Below are 17,968 nucleotides of genomic sequence, written 5' to 3' on the forward strand. Positions count from 1 at the left end.
TGTCATCACCGAATGCATACATTTCCCTCCTCCGGCTTAACAACAAGAAGCAGTAGGCGCAGTTGAAGTGGTCTCGTAGCAGCGGTGAAGTAGAGGAAATTCAATTCCAATAAGGAGGAACTCGATCAGCGTTGTGTGTGGGCAGGGGAACAGTTCATTGAAAATAGTATTTGGTGGCTGTTGTTGGCCTGTCCTGTCAGGTCAGAAGATCAGGCAATGCGGGGTGCAGCCGCCGTGACGATGACGGGATGACGACCGTTCCCAAGTAATTGTTCTTCTCTTTCACTTATTATTCCTCTTCTCATCCCCCTTCTGTACTCCTTCAGGTCTCGACTCCTGTTCCTCCTCATCCGTCTGTACTATATCGATCATTCTGTAATTCAACATGGCTCCTTGTGAGTAGTACTTGACCTTCCTCGCTGTACTTGGCTATGCATAGGTACCATTACTGACTACTTTGGACCCAATCCAGATAATCCATTCGCCAGACATGAGTCCCATAGCCGGTCGACCTTGACTGCCTACCGCATTCTCGTTCCTTTGTCCTGGTTGCTGGTGTTGATTGTCGGCATCTACTATTCCTCCAACTCGCCCGATGATGTGAAGCATGGCCATTCTATTTGGAAGCAAGCCAACAAGCATATCACTGCCTTCAGCTTGAGTACTATCATCACACGCATCTACTGGTGAGTTTCCACCCCGGCGTCGGCAGCTGACTTTCTATTAACACCTTATGTTCCTTCAGGGTCATCCTTCTTATCTCTCAGGTCGGCTACGTCTATCATCTCTTTTCGAGGGATGCTGTGCTGGTTACCGGCGCAGCGAACGTGGGAACCCACTTCATTCTCAACAACCTGTTCACCTTTGCCTGGATTCTTCTGTGGACCCGCAGCCATTTCTGGGGAGCGGAAATTATCCTGATTGCGCACTTCATCAACCAACATGCGACGTACTGGCGCCACCGCACCCTGAGCCCGCTTGCTCACCTGTCCGCTGTCGCGGCTCCTTTCGCCTGGACCCTCATCGCGCTCTTCTGGAACGGAGCCGTTGCTGTCAACAGCAACAGCCTGCCCGCTAGGATCGTCGCAAACATCTTCATCTGGGTGCTGTTCGCCGTGGGATCCGGTCATATCCTCGTTGCGCAGGATGACCTCCTTGGTTATAGTTTGAGTCTGCTGACGCTTGGTAAGTGATACATAACCGCCTGGTCCAGACGCGATAACCATGCTAATCCATGGTTTACAGCACTTGCGGTCAAGCAAGTTGGTGTCAAGGTGATCTCGTTGCAGTGGATCTTCGCCATCGTTATTTTCGCCATCTTCTTCGTGGAATCCCTCTACATCTCCATGACCAAGTACACTGGCCGCAATGTGCTGCTCCGTAGAACTGGAGAGTCCGGTACCACTGACCGTGAAAGAGAGCCTCTCCTTAACGAGCCCACGGCCTGAATATAGGTGCTGTCCACCTGTGTTCCAATGTCACCAGGAACACTCGCTGGCCTATAGTGCTGGCCGTGGTCAAAATGGAGTTGTCATCGAAAAAAAAGAGATGTTTCGCGCAGATGGTGTTTCTCTTCCACTTCTACGCCACTTTTGTGGTCCCCTTAAACGGATGTGATTCATGATGGGGTCGGGTGTTGTAATGTTGACTATGGTCAGATGTCTATTGTTTCTCTAGTGGATCTTCCCTCCCATGTACATTTCTTAGCAGTTGTAGCATGGCGTTTCTTTTTCCATGGGTCCGCTGGGTGAGTTTGACTCGGTTCGGTCGATCTGTCCCCACTGTATCCTCTCTTTAGTCTCAAATTGAAAGTGATTCGGTAATGATAATTGCTGAGGAATTTCGATATCCTTCGGAAACACTGTTTGACGGTTGGGTCATTGGGTTTTAAGATTATGTGCTCCACCGCGTGCCTGAGGAACCAAGAGCCCGTGCGGCTTGGTTTCCATTGTTTGTACGAGCGCCGGAACGACAGGAACATAAAAGTAAATGACACAATTACATCCCTTTTAAGGTTGAATTTAACTCCATGTACAGAAGAAGCCTTACAGGTTCCTAAAGATTCCTACTAAGTCTACGGTACCAGCCAATATGTTTCTAAGCTGCAAGGATTGTCGCCCCGCCCGTTTCCCCAAGCTCTCTGGTTGCCCTGGTGACAACCACCTTCTCCACGGTGTGCCGGTCGTAGCGCCCGGATCGCGACTGGGTTTAGGCGCCCATGACCTTGCCCGGTCTCTTAAGAGGAGGAGCACACGGCTGACACGTTATGGTCTTGTTTGCTTGCTGCCGTGGGTCGGTGTTGAAGAAATGATTTTCTGAAGACCGTGGGATCGTTGTTTACACCGTTGTGCGTCTCCCTCCTATTCAACACTCCATCCGAGGGTTTCCACATACTTTGATCGCACGATCTTGTCAGACGCATTCCTGATAATTTCCCAAAGCATACTGGGGACTGTGTGCTCGGTAACCAGCTAAACCTATTGGCTGTTACTTACTGTGAGTGCTCTGTCTATTGTTCTCCGGCTGCTTGCCGAGATGGATGGGAGAAGACGAGGCTAATTTGTATGCCATCTTCTATAGCAGCCGAATAGGCAGAATCGTGCTCCGACTTCCTAGAACGATAGACCCGAGGACCCATCACATTGGGCACGTGCATTAGACAAGACAACCCCGAGGATAGGCCGTATCGCTGCAATTGGCTGGTGGATAGATACTATGAATAATTGAACGTGTGGGACGGAGTATCACGATGTCGCAGCGCTATATACCGGCACGGAGCCAGGAGGAAGAGCCACCGGCCTACGGATCGTATGGAGATGGCTCTTATCTCGACTCTTCGCCCGCGGCGTCACGTCTCCATGGAGCTACAATGCGACTGCTCCCCACGAGCTCGGCGGTGGACAGTGATCTGAGTGGAGGCACTGGCATGACCTCAGAGTATCACTATGGTGATTCATTCACTTATGACGCAGGGTAAGCTCACTTTGATTTGAGTTCATCCCCAAATTTGTCAATTTTTTATGATTCTTCGGCATGCTGGCGGAGCTTTTCTGCTATCCCCGTATACTACCACCATACTTGAGCCCCCCCCTTGTTTGCACCCTCCACCCAATCATAACTTGCGTTCGGAACAAGCTCAAGGTCCTGGACTGAAGAAGACCAAACGTTTTTCGCAATTTGTACTTGTGGTATAAACGCGCAATGTCCACGCCTTTGTGGGATCTCTGTCCGTTTCAACTGCCCCTTGCGAAGCTCACTTAGCGGGCCCAGCAACCGCTAGAAACATCCGTCAAGATGCTTTTTGAAATGTTCTATATGAGGCGAACTGTTAACAGGAATCGCAGAGCGGAACAGCAAGAGCAATATGCTCAGAGCCAATATCAATATGATCCGGAAGACTCCCCGTCGAGACCTACATCGAGCCTTCGACACGCGCCTACCATCCCCCCACCGGTAGCATCCGCAGCCGATTTACCGCACTATGCGTCTCGCCCCGGCTCGCCTACGCGCCCTTGGTCCCCATCCCGTGCACCCAACTGGAGCGGACCACCGGCACCTCCGTCCGTGGTCAGCTCGCATTATGAGCGTGCTGACCTCAACGGCAGCCCTAGGCCGGGAACCCCGAGTTCGAGATATGGGGGCAGTCCCAGACGTCCGCTTCCCCCAGCGCCACTGTTTGCGCCCCCCGCCGGCTATGACGCGAGTATTCCCATTGGCAACTCAGACGAGGATGTTTTTGGCGGTGGTGGTGGCGGCCGCAGTACCGACCCCCAATTTGACAACCGCGCCAGCCTGCAGTCGTTCATGAGCGAATCGACGATTATCACGGACGATAAGGATGGAATGGCGAAGATTGACTTGGACGATGAATACGACGAACGCGGAGAACTGGTCGATCCGAACTTGCATTACGGCCCACCCCCGGAGAAGCAGAGCCGCCGCGGTGTCCGAGAAGCCCAGATGTCGAAGAAGGAAGTGCAGCTCATCAACGGAGAACTCATTCTGGAGTGTAAAATCCCGACAATCCTGCACAGTTTCCTGCCCCGGCGTGACGACCGCGAATTCACGCACATGCGGTACACCGCTGTGACTTGCGACCCAGACGACTACATACAGCGAGGATATAAACTCCGTCAACAGATTGGCACGACTATGCGGGAGACCGAACTCTTCATTTGCATCACCATGTACAACGAAGATGAGATTGGCTTCACTCGCACCATGCACGGTGTCATGCGGAACATCAGCCATTTCTGTTCACGCTCCAAGTCCCGAACATGGGGTAAGGATGGATGGAAGAAGATCGTCGTGTGCATCATCGCAGACGGACGCAAGAAGGTCCATCCCCGGACGCTCAATGCTCTCGCGGCCCTGGGTGTCTACCAGGAGGGCATTGCCAAGAATGTGGTCAATCAGAAGGAGGTCCAAGCCCACGTTTATGAGTACACAACGCAAGTATCCCTTGACTCGGATCTGAAATTCAAGGGAGCTGAGAAGGGCATGACACCTTGTCAGATTATCTTTTGTCTCAAGGAGCACAACAAGAAGAAGTTGAACTCCCACCGTTGGTTTTTCAACGCGTTTGGGCGGGCCCTTCAGCCCAATATTTGCATCCTTCTGGACGTTGGAACCCGGCCAGAGTCCACGGCGCTCTACCACTTGTGGAAAGCATTCGATCAGGACTCAAATGTGGCCGGAGCTGCTGGAGAGATTAAGGCGGGAAAGGGCAAAAACATGAGAGGTCTCCTCAACCCGCTGGTTGCGAGCCAGAACTTCGAGTACAAGATGTCCAACATTCTGGACAAGCCTCTGGAGTCTGTGTTTGGATACATCACTGTCCTTCCTGGTGCACTCAGTGCATACCGATTCTTTGCTTTGCAGAACGACGCCGACGGCAATGGGCCTCTGAACCAGTACTTCAAGGGTGAGACATTGCACGGCAAGGATGCGGATGTTTTCACAGCGAATATGTACTTGGCTGAGGATCGTATTCTCTGCTGGGAGCTGGTGGCCAAAAGGGAAGAGAGATGGGTTCTGCGATTCGTGAAAAGTGCTGTTGGTGAAACCGATGTTCCTGGTCAGTGACAATTTCTCCGCAGCCACCTGGCATAACTAATAATCCTTGCAGATACAATTCCTGAGTTCATCTCCCAGCGTCGACGATGGCTGAACGGTGCATTCTTCGCAGCCGTATACTCGATCGTCAATGGAAGGCAGCTTTGGAAGACGGACCATTCGTTGGTCCGGAAGATTCTTCTGCAGATCGAGAGCTTCTATCAGTTTATGCAGCTCCTCTTCACGTACTTCGGCTTGGTAAGTGCATTCGGTGATATAGACAGCAAGAGACTTACATTCAACTAGGCGAACTTCTACTTGGTCTTCTACTTTATTGCTGGATCGCTCACCGACCAGAAGATCGACCCCTTTGGACACAACATCGGGAAGTATATCTTCGTTATCCTACGATATGCCTGCATTCTGGTCATGGCCCTGCAATTCATTATCTCGATGGGTAATCGACCACAAGGGTGAGTTTCCTTCGCTCCTGGCACAGGCAGCAATTCTGACGTCCTGCAGTGCCAAAAAGCTCTATCTGTCGGGCATCATTGTCTACGGTATCATTATGTTCTACACGATCTTTTGCACGCTCTACTTGATCGTCATTGAGTTCATGGCACGGTTTGGTGGATACACGAAGGTCACTGTTAGTAACGGACTTTTCGTGAATATCGTCATGTCCATGCTTTCAACTGTGGGCCTTTACTTCTACTCGTCCTTTCTATACCTGGACCCCTGGCACATGTTCACCTCCTCCGCGCAGTACTTTATCCTTCTGCCTAGCTACATCTGTACTCTGCAGGTCTACGCCTTTTGCAACACCCATGATGTGACCTGGGGTACCAAGGGTGACAACGTGATGAACACTGACCTCGGAGCCGCACGAACCATCAATGGCACTACGGTCGAAATCGAGATGCCCTCCGAACAACTCGACATCGACAGCGGCTACGACGCCGCCCTGCGGAACCTCCGTGACAGAGTGGAGGTTCCTGAGGCGCCCATCTCTGAGAGCCAACTGCAGGAAGACTACTACCGCGCCGTGCGAACCTACATGGTCTCCATTTGGATGGTGGCCAACGTCGTTCTCGCCATGGCAATCTCGGAGGTCTACGGGCCCGACTCGGGCGGCACGAACATCTACCTCTCCATTATCCTGTGGTCGGTGGTTGTTTTGGCGCTCATCCGCACCATCGGATCCACCACCTACGCTATCCTCCTGGTGGTGCAGAAGATCGTCGAAGGCAAGACTAAGTTCGATGCGGGCAACCTCGCCAACGCGAGTGCAACAGCCAGCTCGTCGGGCCGGACGAACACCACGGCTTATCGGTACGGTGGAGGCGCGACGATGAAGGATAAGTTTTCTGAGGCGGGATGGACGATGAAGAGACAGTTGGGGAAGGCCATGTTCTGGAGGAAGTAGACTTCCTCCCCGTCCTTATTATTGATGCTCTACTCTATTTCCTTTGATTTTCTTTTTTTCTTATAACCCCTGTGCATGACTTGATGGAATGATGTTGTTGATTACTTACGTGTATTTATTGCATGATGATTGATGGATAACGGGGGGACATAATGGATATACGTGATGCATGCAGAGGCACTTCTTACATGGTCGACTATTCCGGAGGAATCGCGATCGACCCCTCCGACACCTTGACAGCATTTCCCTTGAGATCCACATGCGCAATCGTCTCGGCATCGTCTCCCATCTCCACCTCCACGCCAATCTCACTCCGCCTCCCCATCTCCACCCCCTGCACAAAATCAAACCCCCTCCTCTCCTTCGGTGTGCCCTCCGTCAAAGACAGATAAGCCGCCAACCCACACGCCGCACTCCCCGTCGCCGGATCCTCGACATTCCCAGCAATCGCCCGCGTGCGTATCACCTCCCTGTCCTTGCCCTGGTCATCGTCCTGCGCCCCCCTAACGTAGAAATAAAGCACACAATGCCCCACCGCCCACCCACCTTCGCCATCCATATACCCACTCTCCGGGCCCACCATCTCCCCGCCCGCAGAGGTAGTCACCGCCGCCAACGCCGCCAACGACGGCACCTCCACAAGGACCTGCGACATGCCCTTCACGATCGAGAACACGGGGAAGGAGATTTCTTTCTGCTGCTCCTGCTCCCCCTGATCCGAGTTGTTTTGAGTGAAAACCGGAGCCAGAGACCCATGCAACCGCAGGACTTCCCGAAGCGGGAACCGCTTCGCGTGCACGTGCGGGTTATGCGCGATCCGCGCGGTGACGCCCTCGCCCTTGGCCTGACCCGATGTCGTCTCTGAGGCGGCGGGGCTGGGGCTGGGGCTGGGGCTAGTTGCAGGGATAAGGGCGATGGGGATCGTCCCGGATTTGGTGATGAGGTGCGTTATCGCATTTTCTTTCGGAGGGTTCCCGAAGCTAGGGGATGGAGACGGGGATGGGGATAGGGATGGGGATGGGGATGACAGGTGGAGGAACCAGGCGGCGGCGCCGATGGTGGGGTGGCCTGCGAAGGGGAGTTCGTCGGTGGGCGTGAAGATGTCGATTGTGCGGTGGGTTGTGTTGCTGCCGCTGCTGGGGTCGGGGTGGATGAAGATGGTTTCCGAGAAGTTGAATTCGCGGGCGAGGGTTTGTTTTTGGCGCTGGGTTAGGGTTGTATTGGACGAGGTGGAGGAGGAAAGGGGGGGGAGGAAGACAACGGCCAGTGGGTTGCCTGTGTAGGCTGTGTTGGTGAAGACGTCGAGCGTTATGTAGTTGACGTGGCCGGGGGGTGGCATGTTGGGTGGTTTGGTGTTGTTTAGTATAGTTTAGGGTGGGTGTGGTTGGTGTGGAGGAGGGTCAAGTGTGATTGATTTATAGATGTTTCTATAGATGTTGGTTTACTCCGCTTGTGAGTCATCGCTGTAGATTGTTCCACTTGTACCTACTTTTTGTTGACAAATCATTGCTACAATGCTGGGATCGTGTCATTTTTCGCTTGGCCGATTTGTTCATGGCTCGTATTCAGGGTATAAGCCGGTGGTTGCATTTTTACAGGTGGCTGGAGGGCTGGCTTCCATGTCCAACACAATGCTTCGCCAGCCCCCAGATCTCCCGCTCATCATATCATTAAGCTACATGTAGACCATCTCACTCCGAATCGCTGTCGACCACAAATCCAGCGCGCATCCGCCGGCGTGAAGCAGCTGCAACGACCGGTGCGTCTTCATCCTCCTCATCCTGTGCGCCGCCTTCTACCTCAGGTTCGCTAGTATGTGAGGCTTCATCGTCGCGAGGAGGTCCTAACAGGTCCTCGCGGTTACGACTGAACGCGAGGTCGTCATCAAAATCCAGGAGATCGTCCAGTTCATCCCGGGGCATGTCGTCCTGTGGCGACTCCGGCGACAAATCCCCCGTGCCCCCCATGATGATATCATCGTCCTCGTCTGCCCCGTCAGTCAGACTGTCTCTCCGCTGTCGCTTGTTCTGGTGCTTGCCTTGCCCCTTTTTCCCGACGCCGTCCAGCGCTTCTGGAGGAACCCCATGGAGCATGGCCTGTTTGATGCGGTCGGCCTGCGCTTTGCGTCGCTGTTCCTCCAGGCGGAAGAACTTCTCGTCTGCCTCATCGTCCGTCTCCTCGTCACTGGCATGTACGTAGAGATCACTCTTGATCTTCGCGATGCGAGCTCGAGCATTCTCCTCGCGGGCGCGGCGCCGCTCCTCGAGGGTTGCATCATCGAGGGGTTCACTTTCATCGTCACCATTCTGCTTGCGCTTTTTACGCTTCTGCTTCAGCTCCGAGAGCGCATTCGCCTTCGACCGCGGATTCGCCGGAAACAAGAACCCGTCGGGTACTTCATCTTCGCCCTCTGAGTCCAACCCGAAATTGATGCCGTCGTGGGCCTCGGACTGGTTCGTGTTCTTTTTGGGACCGTATTTGCGTCGGATCAGTTCGCGCGGGTCACGTCCGAGGTTTCCCTTCTCCGCTTTGGCGAGATACTTGTCAATAAATGACTTCATCTCTCGCAGATATTGCGCCGTTGCAGTCGAGGGGATCACCCAAGAGGCTCCCGCCACGTCTTCCACGCCAAGTCGCTCGAATTTGACGAGCGTCATCAAGAGACGAAGCTTGGCGTTCGAGAACATGGCGTTCTGGCATGTCTCGTCTCGAGGTTTGACAGCTGCGCAACGGTCAGTACATGTGTACAGTACACACACACTCGTGAGGATATTAGAGATTGCATACATATCATTGGGTTGGGAATCCTCGCGCTCTCTGCACCTGCTTCGCGGAGGGCCTTCTCCTGCTCTTCCCAGGCATCTCGTTCCTCCACGGCCGACCCCAGTACTTCGCTCACCCACTTGACGAATTCCGCATCCCCGTCTAGAACCAAGGCAGGCACCATGATGCTCAGCTTCTCCTCGATGGTATTTGCTTGTTTGGGATCGATCTCCAGCTCAGCTGGGGCTCTCCGGATGGTCGGGAGCGTCTGCCGCTCGTGTCCATATTCAAGGTAATAGGTGGTCGCGTTGATCTTGCTGAAGAGTAGCTCGACGAACAGTGCAGGGCGCTGTTCCAGTTTCTTGGTCAATTTCCGGATGATTTGACGGACTAGTTCTTCCCAGTCTTGGAAAATTGGCTTGCTTGAATCCAAGGCTCCGGGCCCCTTGATCATGCGGTAAAAAAGATTAATGATGTCGAGACGGAATAGCAAGACGCTCATCTCCTGCTTGAAGGCAATCCGGTAGAAATACCGGTGGGCACGTTTCAGTTGCTCCGTGTTGAGCTCTCTATAATGCTTGGTGAAGTTGACGAAAGTGTCGACGCATTTCTGGTTGCAGAATTTGGCGGCGAAACGCCTGAAGTCGAAGCTGCGCTCCTTCGACATCCTTTCCGCCTCCATCATATCCTCATCCTCGGATCCGTGCTCTTCGTCGTTCTCTCCCTCAATGATCCCCTCGGTTTCCTTCTGCCTACGTCTGGCATGCCGCCGAGACCGCACCTGCATGTCGACATTCTCTTTGGAGTAGCGTTCCAGCATACGTAAGAAAACATGGGTAAGCTCGGTGCACGCATTCAGGTAGCCGAATCCTTGATCGGTATAACCGCGAACAATAGCGATCACGCGATCATGCGTGGTTTCCTCGTAGAAGATCCGATTCTGGATATTTTCGGCAATCTCTTGGTCCTCCTCAAGTGGCGATTGGACCATATCCTGGACCGTCAACAGAACCTGCGTAAAGCAGCGCATCTCGGCGATGAGATCTTGCCAGTCCTTGCTGTCGACGGCATACTGCATGGCTCTGTTCAGGAAGACGAACGTTTCCTGGTCCAGCACACCGGCAACCAGACCGAAGCTATCCGGCTCGATCTCCTTCCCAGGCTTCTCGCTTTGCGCCCGTTTCTCCCGCTGAAGTGCACGTCGTGCCCGTTCCGCCTGCAGAAACCAGGACACGGTGTAGAAGAACTGACGGCTGTTGATGTCGACTACCCGATCCGCTTCCCGTTCGATTGCTTTGCGCACGTGTGTGAACAAAGGGTTGAACCCTGAATCCAGGAACTCTTCCACGAACTTCCGGAGGTTCTCAGACGCCGCGGAGTTGAGGTGCACAGGAGTGTTGAAGTCGTTGTACGTGGTTAAATCCTGCACCTTCCGGCGGAATTGAGGCTTGTTCCACTTCTTGCTGTCATCCATCTTCTGGAAGGTCGTCTGTTCATCTTTGAGGACACTCTGCCCGGACACTGTGGAGTATTTGGCGTCGTCGCGCTTCACCCAGATCATGGTCCCGAATCGACCGTGCCGCGTGGGTGCATTCTTCGCATATTCTCTCCGCAGCGACGACTCCTTCCGTAACAGGTCATCGAGCTCGTCGGTCCGCTTCGCGGTTCGTTGGGTATTGTTCATGAATAGCTTCTCGACGTCGACACCTCTGACTAGATAGAACAAGGTCTCCAGGAGAGCCACGTCTTGCAGGTTGAAGTCGTCTCCCACATTGGAGCACAAGGTGAGGAGGAGTGCGAATACGTCCTGATCCTGAAAGGCATTGATGGTTGCCGAGCGGGACGTTTCCTCCTCGTCCCCTTCAGCTGCCAGGCGAGTGTTCGGGGTTATCAAGGCGATATTGCGCAGGAAGAAGAGCATCAACTTGAGAATACCCTCATCGCGAGTGGCGCGTTCGGATCGCGGGGTTGCCATGCTCGGGAGGCCGATGCGGATGATCGTGCGGAGATAGCCCGTGCTGGCATGGCTGAGAATCCCCCGCTTATATGCGACATGCGAATGTTGTAGGTACGGGATATGTTTGAAGTTGTCGGCCGTCATTTCACCTTGCATCTCCAATGGCCAGGTCAGAGGCACCAAGATTTCCACTGCAAGACCACCCGTCAGTCACCCTGTTCCCTAGCGTAAAGATGGTCAAATAAAATACAGCGACAACATACAACACGCCAAGGCGATCCGAGACATATATTTGGTCTGCTTGGTGCTATTCGCAAACGTCGACAAGATCGGTAGCAGGTCTCCGTTGACCAGGTTCGCTTCTCCCAGGCATCGCGCAACGTCCATGCGGTTGTACTTCTCGTCGTAGAGTTTCAGCCAGCGCTTGATGTCCCGCAAGCATGCCAATGCATCGTCACCCAGGACGTACTGGTCCGCATCTTCTCCGTTGAAGCCTCCAAGCTAATATGGACAACGTCAATTAGGAATTCACAGTATGGGCTGTGTGCATGTGATACTTACCGCGGTGACAAGGCTGTAGACATGGGCTCGAACTTCCGGATCCACCACGGTGGACTCGGTCGCCGCGAGCGCTGGCTCTTCGACCTCCATATTGGTCGATAATGCTGGACTCTCCTGATCGCTTTCGACTTGAATAGCAACTTACTAGGTACTGTCCATCGCTGCATCTTTCGGGCAATCTGTAAATGATCCGGCGCGCAGATGGGTCAGTGCACCAATCAGAGCGCGCCATTGACGTGTTCATCGCGTCTCCGCCTTCGGGTGGCCGGCGAAACGGTTCGGCCGGTTGAGCCGAGGCTAGCCGATGACGTCGGCTCACATGGGCCGCGATACCCGCGGACCGCCATCACAAGCAAAGGAAACGAGTGCGGAGAAGGGCGAAGGGAGTACTCCGTAGTTAGGCAAGGCATCGAGTTATTCTCCGTTCATTTGGTTCTCCAAGCGTCTTTCATTTCTTTACTCTATGCTGGACAAGTTCTGTGCTCCTGCTACAGCCATGTTGTTGTCTTCAATCCGCTCCCTCTGCTACAGAGGCCCCTCAATCGCCTCCAGGGCCTTCAGTTCATCTCCTCTCGCTCGATCTGCCGAGGTCAAGGCGTTAGGTGTGATAGGAGCTGGTCAAATGGTCAGTTGCAGCACCTTCCGACCCCTTTCCCTCCAAAAACATGACTCTCATATCCTTTACTAAATGATTCCATGTTAGGGACTGGGCATCGCGCTGGTTGCCGCCCAAAAAGCCCAAGTTCCAGTAACATTAATCGACACATCCCAAGCATCCTTAGATAAGGGCCTCAAGTTTGCCGGTAATTCCAAATCCCTTCCATCCTTGGGAGCTCGTCCCACCTACTGAGATTCTCCGCCGTATAATGTTCTCGAAATAACTAACGATCCCCCCCCCGCGATACGTTCCCCAAAAATGCAGACAAACTCCTCGCCAAAGATGTCGCCAAGGAGCGGCTCACCCAGGAAGCGGCGGACGCGGCGCGCGGGCGCATCACGCCGAGCCAGAAGATGGAGGACCTGAGCGGGGTGGACTTTGTGATCGAAGCGGTGCCGGAGATCGAGGAGCTGAAGCGGAGGATTTTCGGGCAGCTGGCGCAGATCGCGCCCCGGCACGCCATCCTGGCCACCAACACCTCGTCCATCTCCATCACCAAGATCGCCGCAGCGACGACGGCGGACCCGACGGACCTGCAGGCGCCGGCGCGGGTCGTCTCGACGCACTTCATGAACCCGGTGCCCGTGCAGAAGGGCGTCGAGATCATCGCGGGCCTCCAGACGGCCCCCGAGACGGTCGCGGCCGCCGTCGCCTTCGTCCGCCGCATGGGCAAGGTCCCCGCCGTCTCGGCGGACTCCCCCGGGTTCCTGGCGAACCGCATCCTCATGCCCTACATCAACGAGGCGATCATCTGTCTGGAGACCGGCGTCGGGGCCAAGGAGGATATCGACAGTATCATGAAAAACGGTACCAATGTGCCTATGGGCCCCCTGACGCTGGCAGATTTCATTGGGCTGGATACCTGCTTGGCTATCATGAATGTCTTGCATCAGGAGACCGGGGATAGCAAGTACCGGCCGTCGGGGCTGTTGAAGCGCATGGTCAATGCCGGTTGGTTGGGCAAGAAGTCCGGCAAGGGCTTCTATGACTACTGATGAGCGGCGATGGCCCTGAGCACCCTCTAATGCGTCGCGTTATATACTCTCAATCAATGCCACCATGGGTTCGGTTCTCCTCATTCGCTTTGCTACCATGCGTGGGTTGTGATTTAGGATGGAGATTGTAGTGATTAATATCTATTGTGACGAGGAGACATCTCTCTACAGGTGCATGAAGGTATGTGTGTGTATATATAGAGATAGATAGATTCATTCCAATTCTGGCATTCTGGCAAATTGTCGGCAGAGATAAAAGCAATTTTAGGTCGTTAGCATCAGATTGATATGACAAAGAAAAAGTCAAAAGAATGGCTAAAGTCAGCATCGCACGCCTCCTGAAATCAGTCGCATCAAAATCATTATTCATCGCCGTCATAGAATGATGTCTCGGCACAGTAAGTCTATGCTCAATTGGGAAAGTCTCTTGCTCTCCCTGCGACTCCCCTTCATCTTAGCTTTGGCATTGGCCGCCGCCTCCTCATCACGGAGTCTTTCGTTGCGGAGAATGGCAGTGACCACCGCAGACAGCTCAGCCTCCTGGTCTCTGCTCAACTTGGTGTGTCCGATAAGCACGGCCAGGAAATCCGCGGGTCGCTGTCCGGACGCAGCACAGGCACAAGCAGACCAAGGATCTCCACATTTGTAACTGGAACAAGCAGTCAGTCAGCCTTCATTGTTGCGTTGATAAATGTACGGAAAGAATGGGAACACTACCAGAATTGAGCCTTGCATCTGCAGGTGACATGGTCACATCCAGAGACAAGCTCGACCATGGAGCCGCAATCATAACATCGCTGCCATTGCTGGATTCGGGCCTCCTCAAGAACAGCAGCGAGGCCGGGATCCGGTGAGCATCCTCGCGACGAATGAGCCAGATCGCGACACCCTGAACATATCTTGGTGCTGCAGTAAGGGCACGTCTGCGATGCGGATGCGCTCTTCGCATGCTGCGACGGAATGAAGCGCCCGCACGTCGCCGCTGGGCAGTACCAGCGTTCTGCAGCCGGGGTCGCATACTCCTGCGCTTTCAAGATATAGAAGCTTCTTTCTTTAGGCGTCAACACGGGCAGGATCGTCTCAACTGGGATATCCAGCTTGCAGCATCGGGGTGGGAACAGCCCTTCCTCGGAAATGACCGTGAGCACCATCTGCTTCATGCATCGGCTGCAATATTTGTGTTGACAAGGCATAGTCGCCAAGCACTCGGCGGGCATGATGTCGAGGCAGCACACACAGCGTCTACGCCACGTCAGTTAGTCTTGAACTCAGGGGGTTGACCGCGCAATAGGGTAAACTCACTCGTCGATGATCTCACTCCTGGCCTGTTCTTTGGTGAGCTTGCCACGAAGCTTGCTGAAGAAGCGCTTGACCCTGGACCTTGTACGACTCTTCTCGCCTGGTAGCGGATCTGGAAGAGCAGCATCGGCCCCGGAGGAGGGACTTGACGACCCAGTGTATGACCTCGACCCGCGCATGGTGCGAAGCCCTTCTGGCATCGGGAGAGCTTCGGCTGGTTGCGCAACAGCACGAGAAGACAGTCTTCTGATCATCATTGGAGGCATTCTCTTGGCTGCACCAAGTACTCTGCAGGTTCAGGACTTTAGAACGGATCGCGGGATAGCCCTACGAGGATTGATGGTCTCAAGGATGGGTGAAAGCAGGTCGGACCGATTGATTGCTGGGAAGTATTCTAGAATACTGGAATCCATAATCGCAGATCGTGTCTGGGCAAGAGCGGGTTTTGGCGAGAATACTAAAGCTGGGTACCGTATATCAATAACATAATTCGAACGATGTCAGGTAGTCTGCTATTTGATATACTGAATGGATGGTCGAGGGACTGAAAGAGTAAGAAGATTGACCGGAGGGAGAACGACATTTCAGTCTATATAAGCTGTTCTCCTACGCTGACCGGAATGCTCTTCCGGAAGGCTGTCGCATGATGAAATTCGGCATATGCGACAACTAAGCGGCCACGCCATGGGTACGGCGGTCGAATGCCACATGTTCAGGCTTCATTATTCGCTACCATGGGAAATGGGAGGGTCTCTTCAATCGCCAATTCGCTGATCGCACTTGGATGGGAAATTTGGGAATGGCGCTGCTTAAAGTGTTTGGACCAACCATGGCCACAATCGAGCGCGTCAACAAGGGTCAAATGTCGGGGAGGATGGTTAACCATGAGGGTACCGGTATGCTTTCCGTCAAGCCGGTGTCGACGTGTCCAACTGTGGGGGGAAGTAGGGGATTGAGGATGTATGGAAGGAGATTATAGGAGGAGAAGAGAAGGTCTAAGAAGAGGTGTTAGGTAGCAAGCAAGCAACCAACCTTAGGAAGTCCGTCGATGATTAGAGATGGATGCAGCCTCACCTCACCGCAACAAGCGACAATCCAATCCAGTCCAATCCCATGTGACTCACCCGCATCCTTTCTGCCCAACCGGTTGACTCTGCGTGGTCAAAATTCCATCCCCCTTCCACACGCTGGATTCGGTCAAACTAATGAACGAAGACCGCCATTGAGCTGCTGGGAAAAGAGATGATTAGATGTTTGTTCAATACTCTTCAATACTCACAATGACATTTCATCAAAATGCTTACTTGAAAAAAAGGGTATCAAGGACACATAGCTACTACACAATACAGGTGCCAGCCTAGAATAACAAACCAAAAGGCTGCAGCTCAACCCTCCGAAGACGCCAATCGCGCATTAAACCTTGAACTCCCCCGACCGGTTATAATGCACCAGCAAACTTCCGACCAGCCCAGGAGGAACCATACTCTTGGTATTCCTGACGAGTGATAGCGACCTTCTTGAACTCTTCTCGATTGGTGGCCAGTCGCGATGCCCCCAGCCAAGTGGATCGAATTGGGCTATCATTGAATCTCATTAGTCTCTTTTAACTCGAGTCACGGGAATAAGGGATAAGCTTACTCTTGAGGGCTTCGCACCCTCACAACACATTCAGCGGATGCCAGTTGGCGCAGCTCGGCCTCCCTACACTAGGTTAGAAAACAAGTAGATCATTTCTTAGGAGATCGTCTTACAGTCTCCCCATGAACCCCGGCAGTAATGAATTCCCGCCAACAACCAGGACGTTGGCCAAGAAGGCCGGGTGCAACCCGGTAGGCAATGCAGAAAGACTCTGCAGAACGATGTCCGGGATCCCGGCCTGTTTCATGCCAATATCACTGGGCGTAAACAAAACTTCCGGGACAGTAAACCGCTCGTTGCCCAAGATCAGGGCATCTTCGGATAGTGCCTCAGCGCTGGCACCGGACAGCGCTCCTTTCCTCTTCTTAGCGTTCAGTAATGGATCGTGTGGTCGCATGAAGCCCTTGTTTCCCGCGTTGGGGTCCGGAAGGACATAGTCTACTGCGACGCCCTCTTTCGAATCAGGGAGGTCACGCTTCCGATTGCCTTTCCAGGTCTGCTCCAAGTCGCCAACGAAGTTGTTGCTCACGTAGCAAACAGCCTCTTTGACCTCATTCATGATATAGGTTTCATCCACCATGTTATATTGCCGCACGGACACCATCTCCTTCAAATAATTTGTAAGATGTTTGCCGCCCAGGTCGAGTCTGCGTATGGCACGTTGAAGCGGTTGGCCTCGGTAGACAGGCGTCACCGTGGTGTGGGAGTAGCCGGAGTCGATGACCAGTAAACATTCTCTTGGAGACACAACAGATTCCGCCTCTTGCACAATCGGATCTCCGAAGACAGTGTTCAACTGGTTCCAAGCATTCAACGGCGGCCCTAGATAGAGCGGCAAAATCGCATCAGCAACAGGACGCAAAGCCAAATGGGCTATTCGTGCCTATCTGGTTTCAGACTTTTAGAGGGGGGGGAAAGGTTCCGCACCTAAGCTCCTGTAATAACCTCCAAAGCCCCACTCCTCCATCACAATCTCGTCGGCGTTCTTTTGCAGGACGGGCAACGCATTGGGCGCCTCCGTCAGCACCAAGGTGGTGTCTTCTGGGTCGGTGATGCGCAGCTCCTTGCTTCGCGCCGTCTTCTCGTCGAAGAACGAGTGCTCCCAGATCTCTCTCTGGGCTTCCCAGTTGACGATATATCCCTTCTCTACCGGTCGACGAAAGAACATCTCGTTCCAGTCGGTCACATGTGTGTTGAGTTGCGAGCCGACGTATATGCGGTTTCCACGTGTCTTCACAATCGTATTGGGGATCGTAGCGCACGCCGAAAGCGCCTGTACTTCATCCTCAGGGGGTGGGTTTTCCGGCGCATATCCTGCTTTCAGTGTATATGCGCCATTGTCGACAATGAAAGTTTTATCCGGCAGAGCTTGAAGGGTCTGGGCTTTGGCGACGGAAGCTCTGCCGCCAGACGGACGCGGCTTAGCTGTGCCCATGCTAAGGGAAGAACGGTAGAACGGTCGCGAATCGATGTATTAGCTTCGAATGCCTCGAATCCATGCATGAGCAAATGGCACGGAGTCCGGACCACAGATATGTTGAATTTGGTGGTTCGAGTTGTTACATGCTACGGAGTAGATAAATGGAAATGCTCGTCCCCCGCGGCGGTCGGCGATG

At 53.6% G+C, this 17,968-nt stretch overlaps 7 protein-coding genes across 7 annotated transcripts; 3 read left to right on the forward strand and 4 right to left on the reverse strand.

The window, feature by feature from the left end:
* The first annotated feature begins 359 nt into the window (after positions 1-359).
* On the forward strand, positions 360-1,602 carry BO72DRAFT_449729 (DUF1774 domain-containing protein). Its single transcript, XM_040945086.1, has 4 exons — positions 360-395; positions 473-686; positions 746-1,185; positions 1,246-1,602. Exons 1-4 carry the CDS (start codon positions 386-388, stop codon positions 1,446-1,448), a joined length of 867 nt encoding a protein of 288 aa, XP_040799545.1. The 5' UTR covers positions 360-385; the 3' UTR covers positions 1,449-1,602.
* Positions 1,603-3,294: 1,692 nt separating this feature from the next.
* Positions 3,295-6,481, forward strand: chsB (chitin synthase class II; the record flags this gene model as incomplete). The annotated part of the gene is made up of 4 exons (XM_040946992.1): positions 3,295-5,077; positions 5,129-5,313; positions 5,362-5,528; positions 5,578-6,481. The coding sequence occupies 4 exons, from the start codon at positions 3,295-3,297 to the stop codon at positions 6,479-6,481; spliced, it is 3,039 nt and encodes a 1,012-aa protein (XP_040799546.1).
* A 72-nt stretch (positions 6,482-6,553) lies between these two features.
* Positions 6,554-7,863, reverse strand: BO72DRAFT_449732 (PhzF family phenazine biosynthesis protein). Its single transcript, XM_040945087.1, has one exon. It carries the CDS (start codon positions 7,818-7,820, stop codon positions 6,678-6,680), a length of 1,143 nt encoding a protein of 380 aa, XP_040799547.1. The 5' UTR covers positions 7,821-7,863; the 3' UTR covers positions 6,554-6,677.
* A 176-nt stretch (positions 7,864-8,039) lies between these two features.
* On the reverse strand, positions 8,040-11,902 carry tof1 (putative DNA repair protein (Tof1)). The gene is made up of 4 exons (XM_040947980.1): positions 11,763-11,902; positions 11,465-11,702; positions 9,269-11,392; positions 8,040-9,203 (listed from the first exon to the last, which is right to left on the reverse strand). Exons 1-4 carry the CDS (start codon positions 11,850-11,852, stop codon positions 8,173-8,175), a joined length of 3,483 nt encoding a protein of 1,160 aa, XP_040799548.1. The 5' UTR covers positions 11,853-11,902; the 3' UTR covers positions 8,040-8,172.
* Positions 11,903-12,258: 356 nt separating this feature from the next.
* Positions 12,259-13,415, forward strand: BO72DRAFT_382154 (3-hydroxyacyl-CoA dehydrogenase family protein; the record flags this gene model as incomplete). The annotated part of the gene is made up of 3 exons (XM_040941458.1): positions 12,259-12,387; positions 12,466-12,565; positions 12,685-13,415. The coding sequence occupies 3 exons, from the start codon at positions 12,259-12,261 to the stop codon at positions 13,413-13,415; spliced, it is 960 nt and encodes a 319-aa protein (XP_040799549.1).
* A 375-nt stretch (positions 13,416-13,790) lies between these two features.
* BO72DRAFT_382090 (BRcat and Rcat domain-containing protein) lies at positions 13,791-14,893 on the reverse strand (the record flags this gene model as incomplete). The annotated part of the gene is made up of 3 exons (XM_040941456.1): positions 13,791-14,064; positions 14,133-14,657; positions 14,718-14,893. 3 exons carry the CDS (start codon positions 14,891-14,893, stop codon positions 13,791-13,793), a joined length of 975 nt encoding a protein of 324 aa, XP_040799550.1.
* Positions 14,894-16,030: 1,137 nt separating this feature from the next.
* On the reverse strand, positions 16,031-17,913 carry arp6 (actin family protein). The gene is made up of 4 exons (XM_040945088.1): positions 17,280-17,913; positions 16,466-17,174; positions 16,353-16,415; positions 16,031-16,291 (listed from the first exon to the last, which is right to left on the reverse strand). Exons 1-4 carry the CDS (start codon positions 17,785-17,787, stop codon positions 16,153-16,155), a joined length of 1,419 nt encoding a protein of 472 aa, XP_040799551.1. The 5' UTR covers positions 17,788-17,913; the 3' UTR covers positions 16,031-16,152.
* Between the last annotated feature and the right edge of the window lie 55 nt (positions 17,914-17,968).

The sequence above is a fragment of the Aspergillus fijiensis genome (assembly GCF_003184825.1).
Source record: "Aspergillus fijiensis CBS 313.89 unplaced genomic scaffold BO72scaffold_36, whole genome shotgun sequence".
Lineage (NCBI taxonomy): Eukaryota > Fungi > Ascomycota > Eurotiomycetes > Eurotiales > Aspergillaceae > Aspergillus > Aspergillus fijiensis.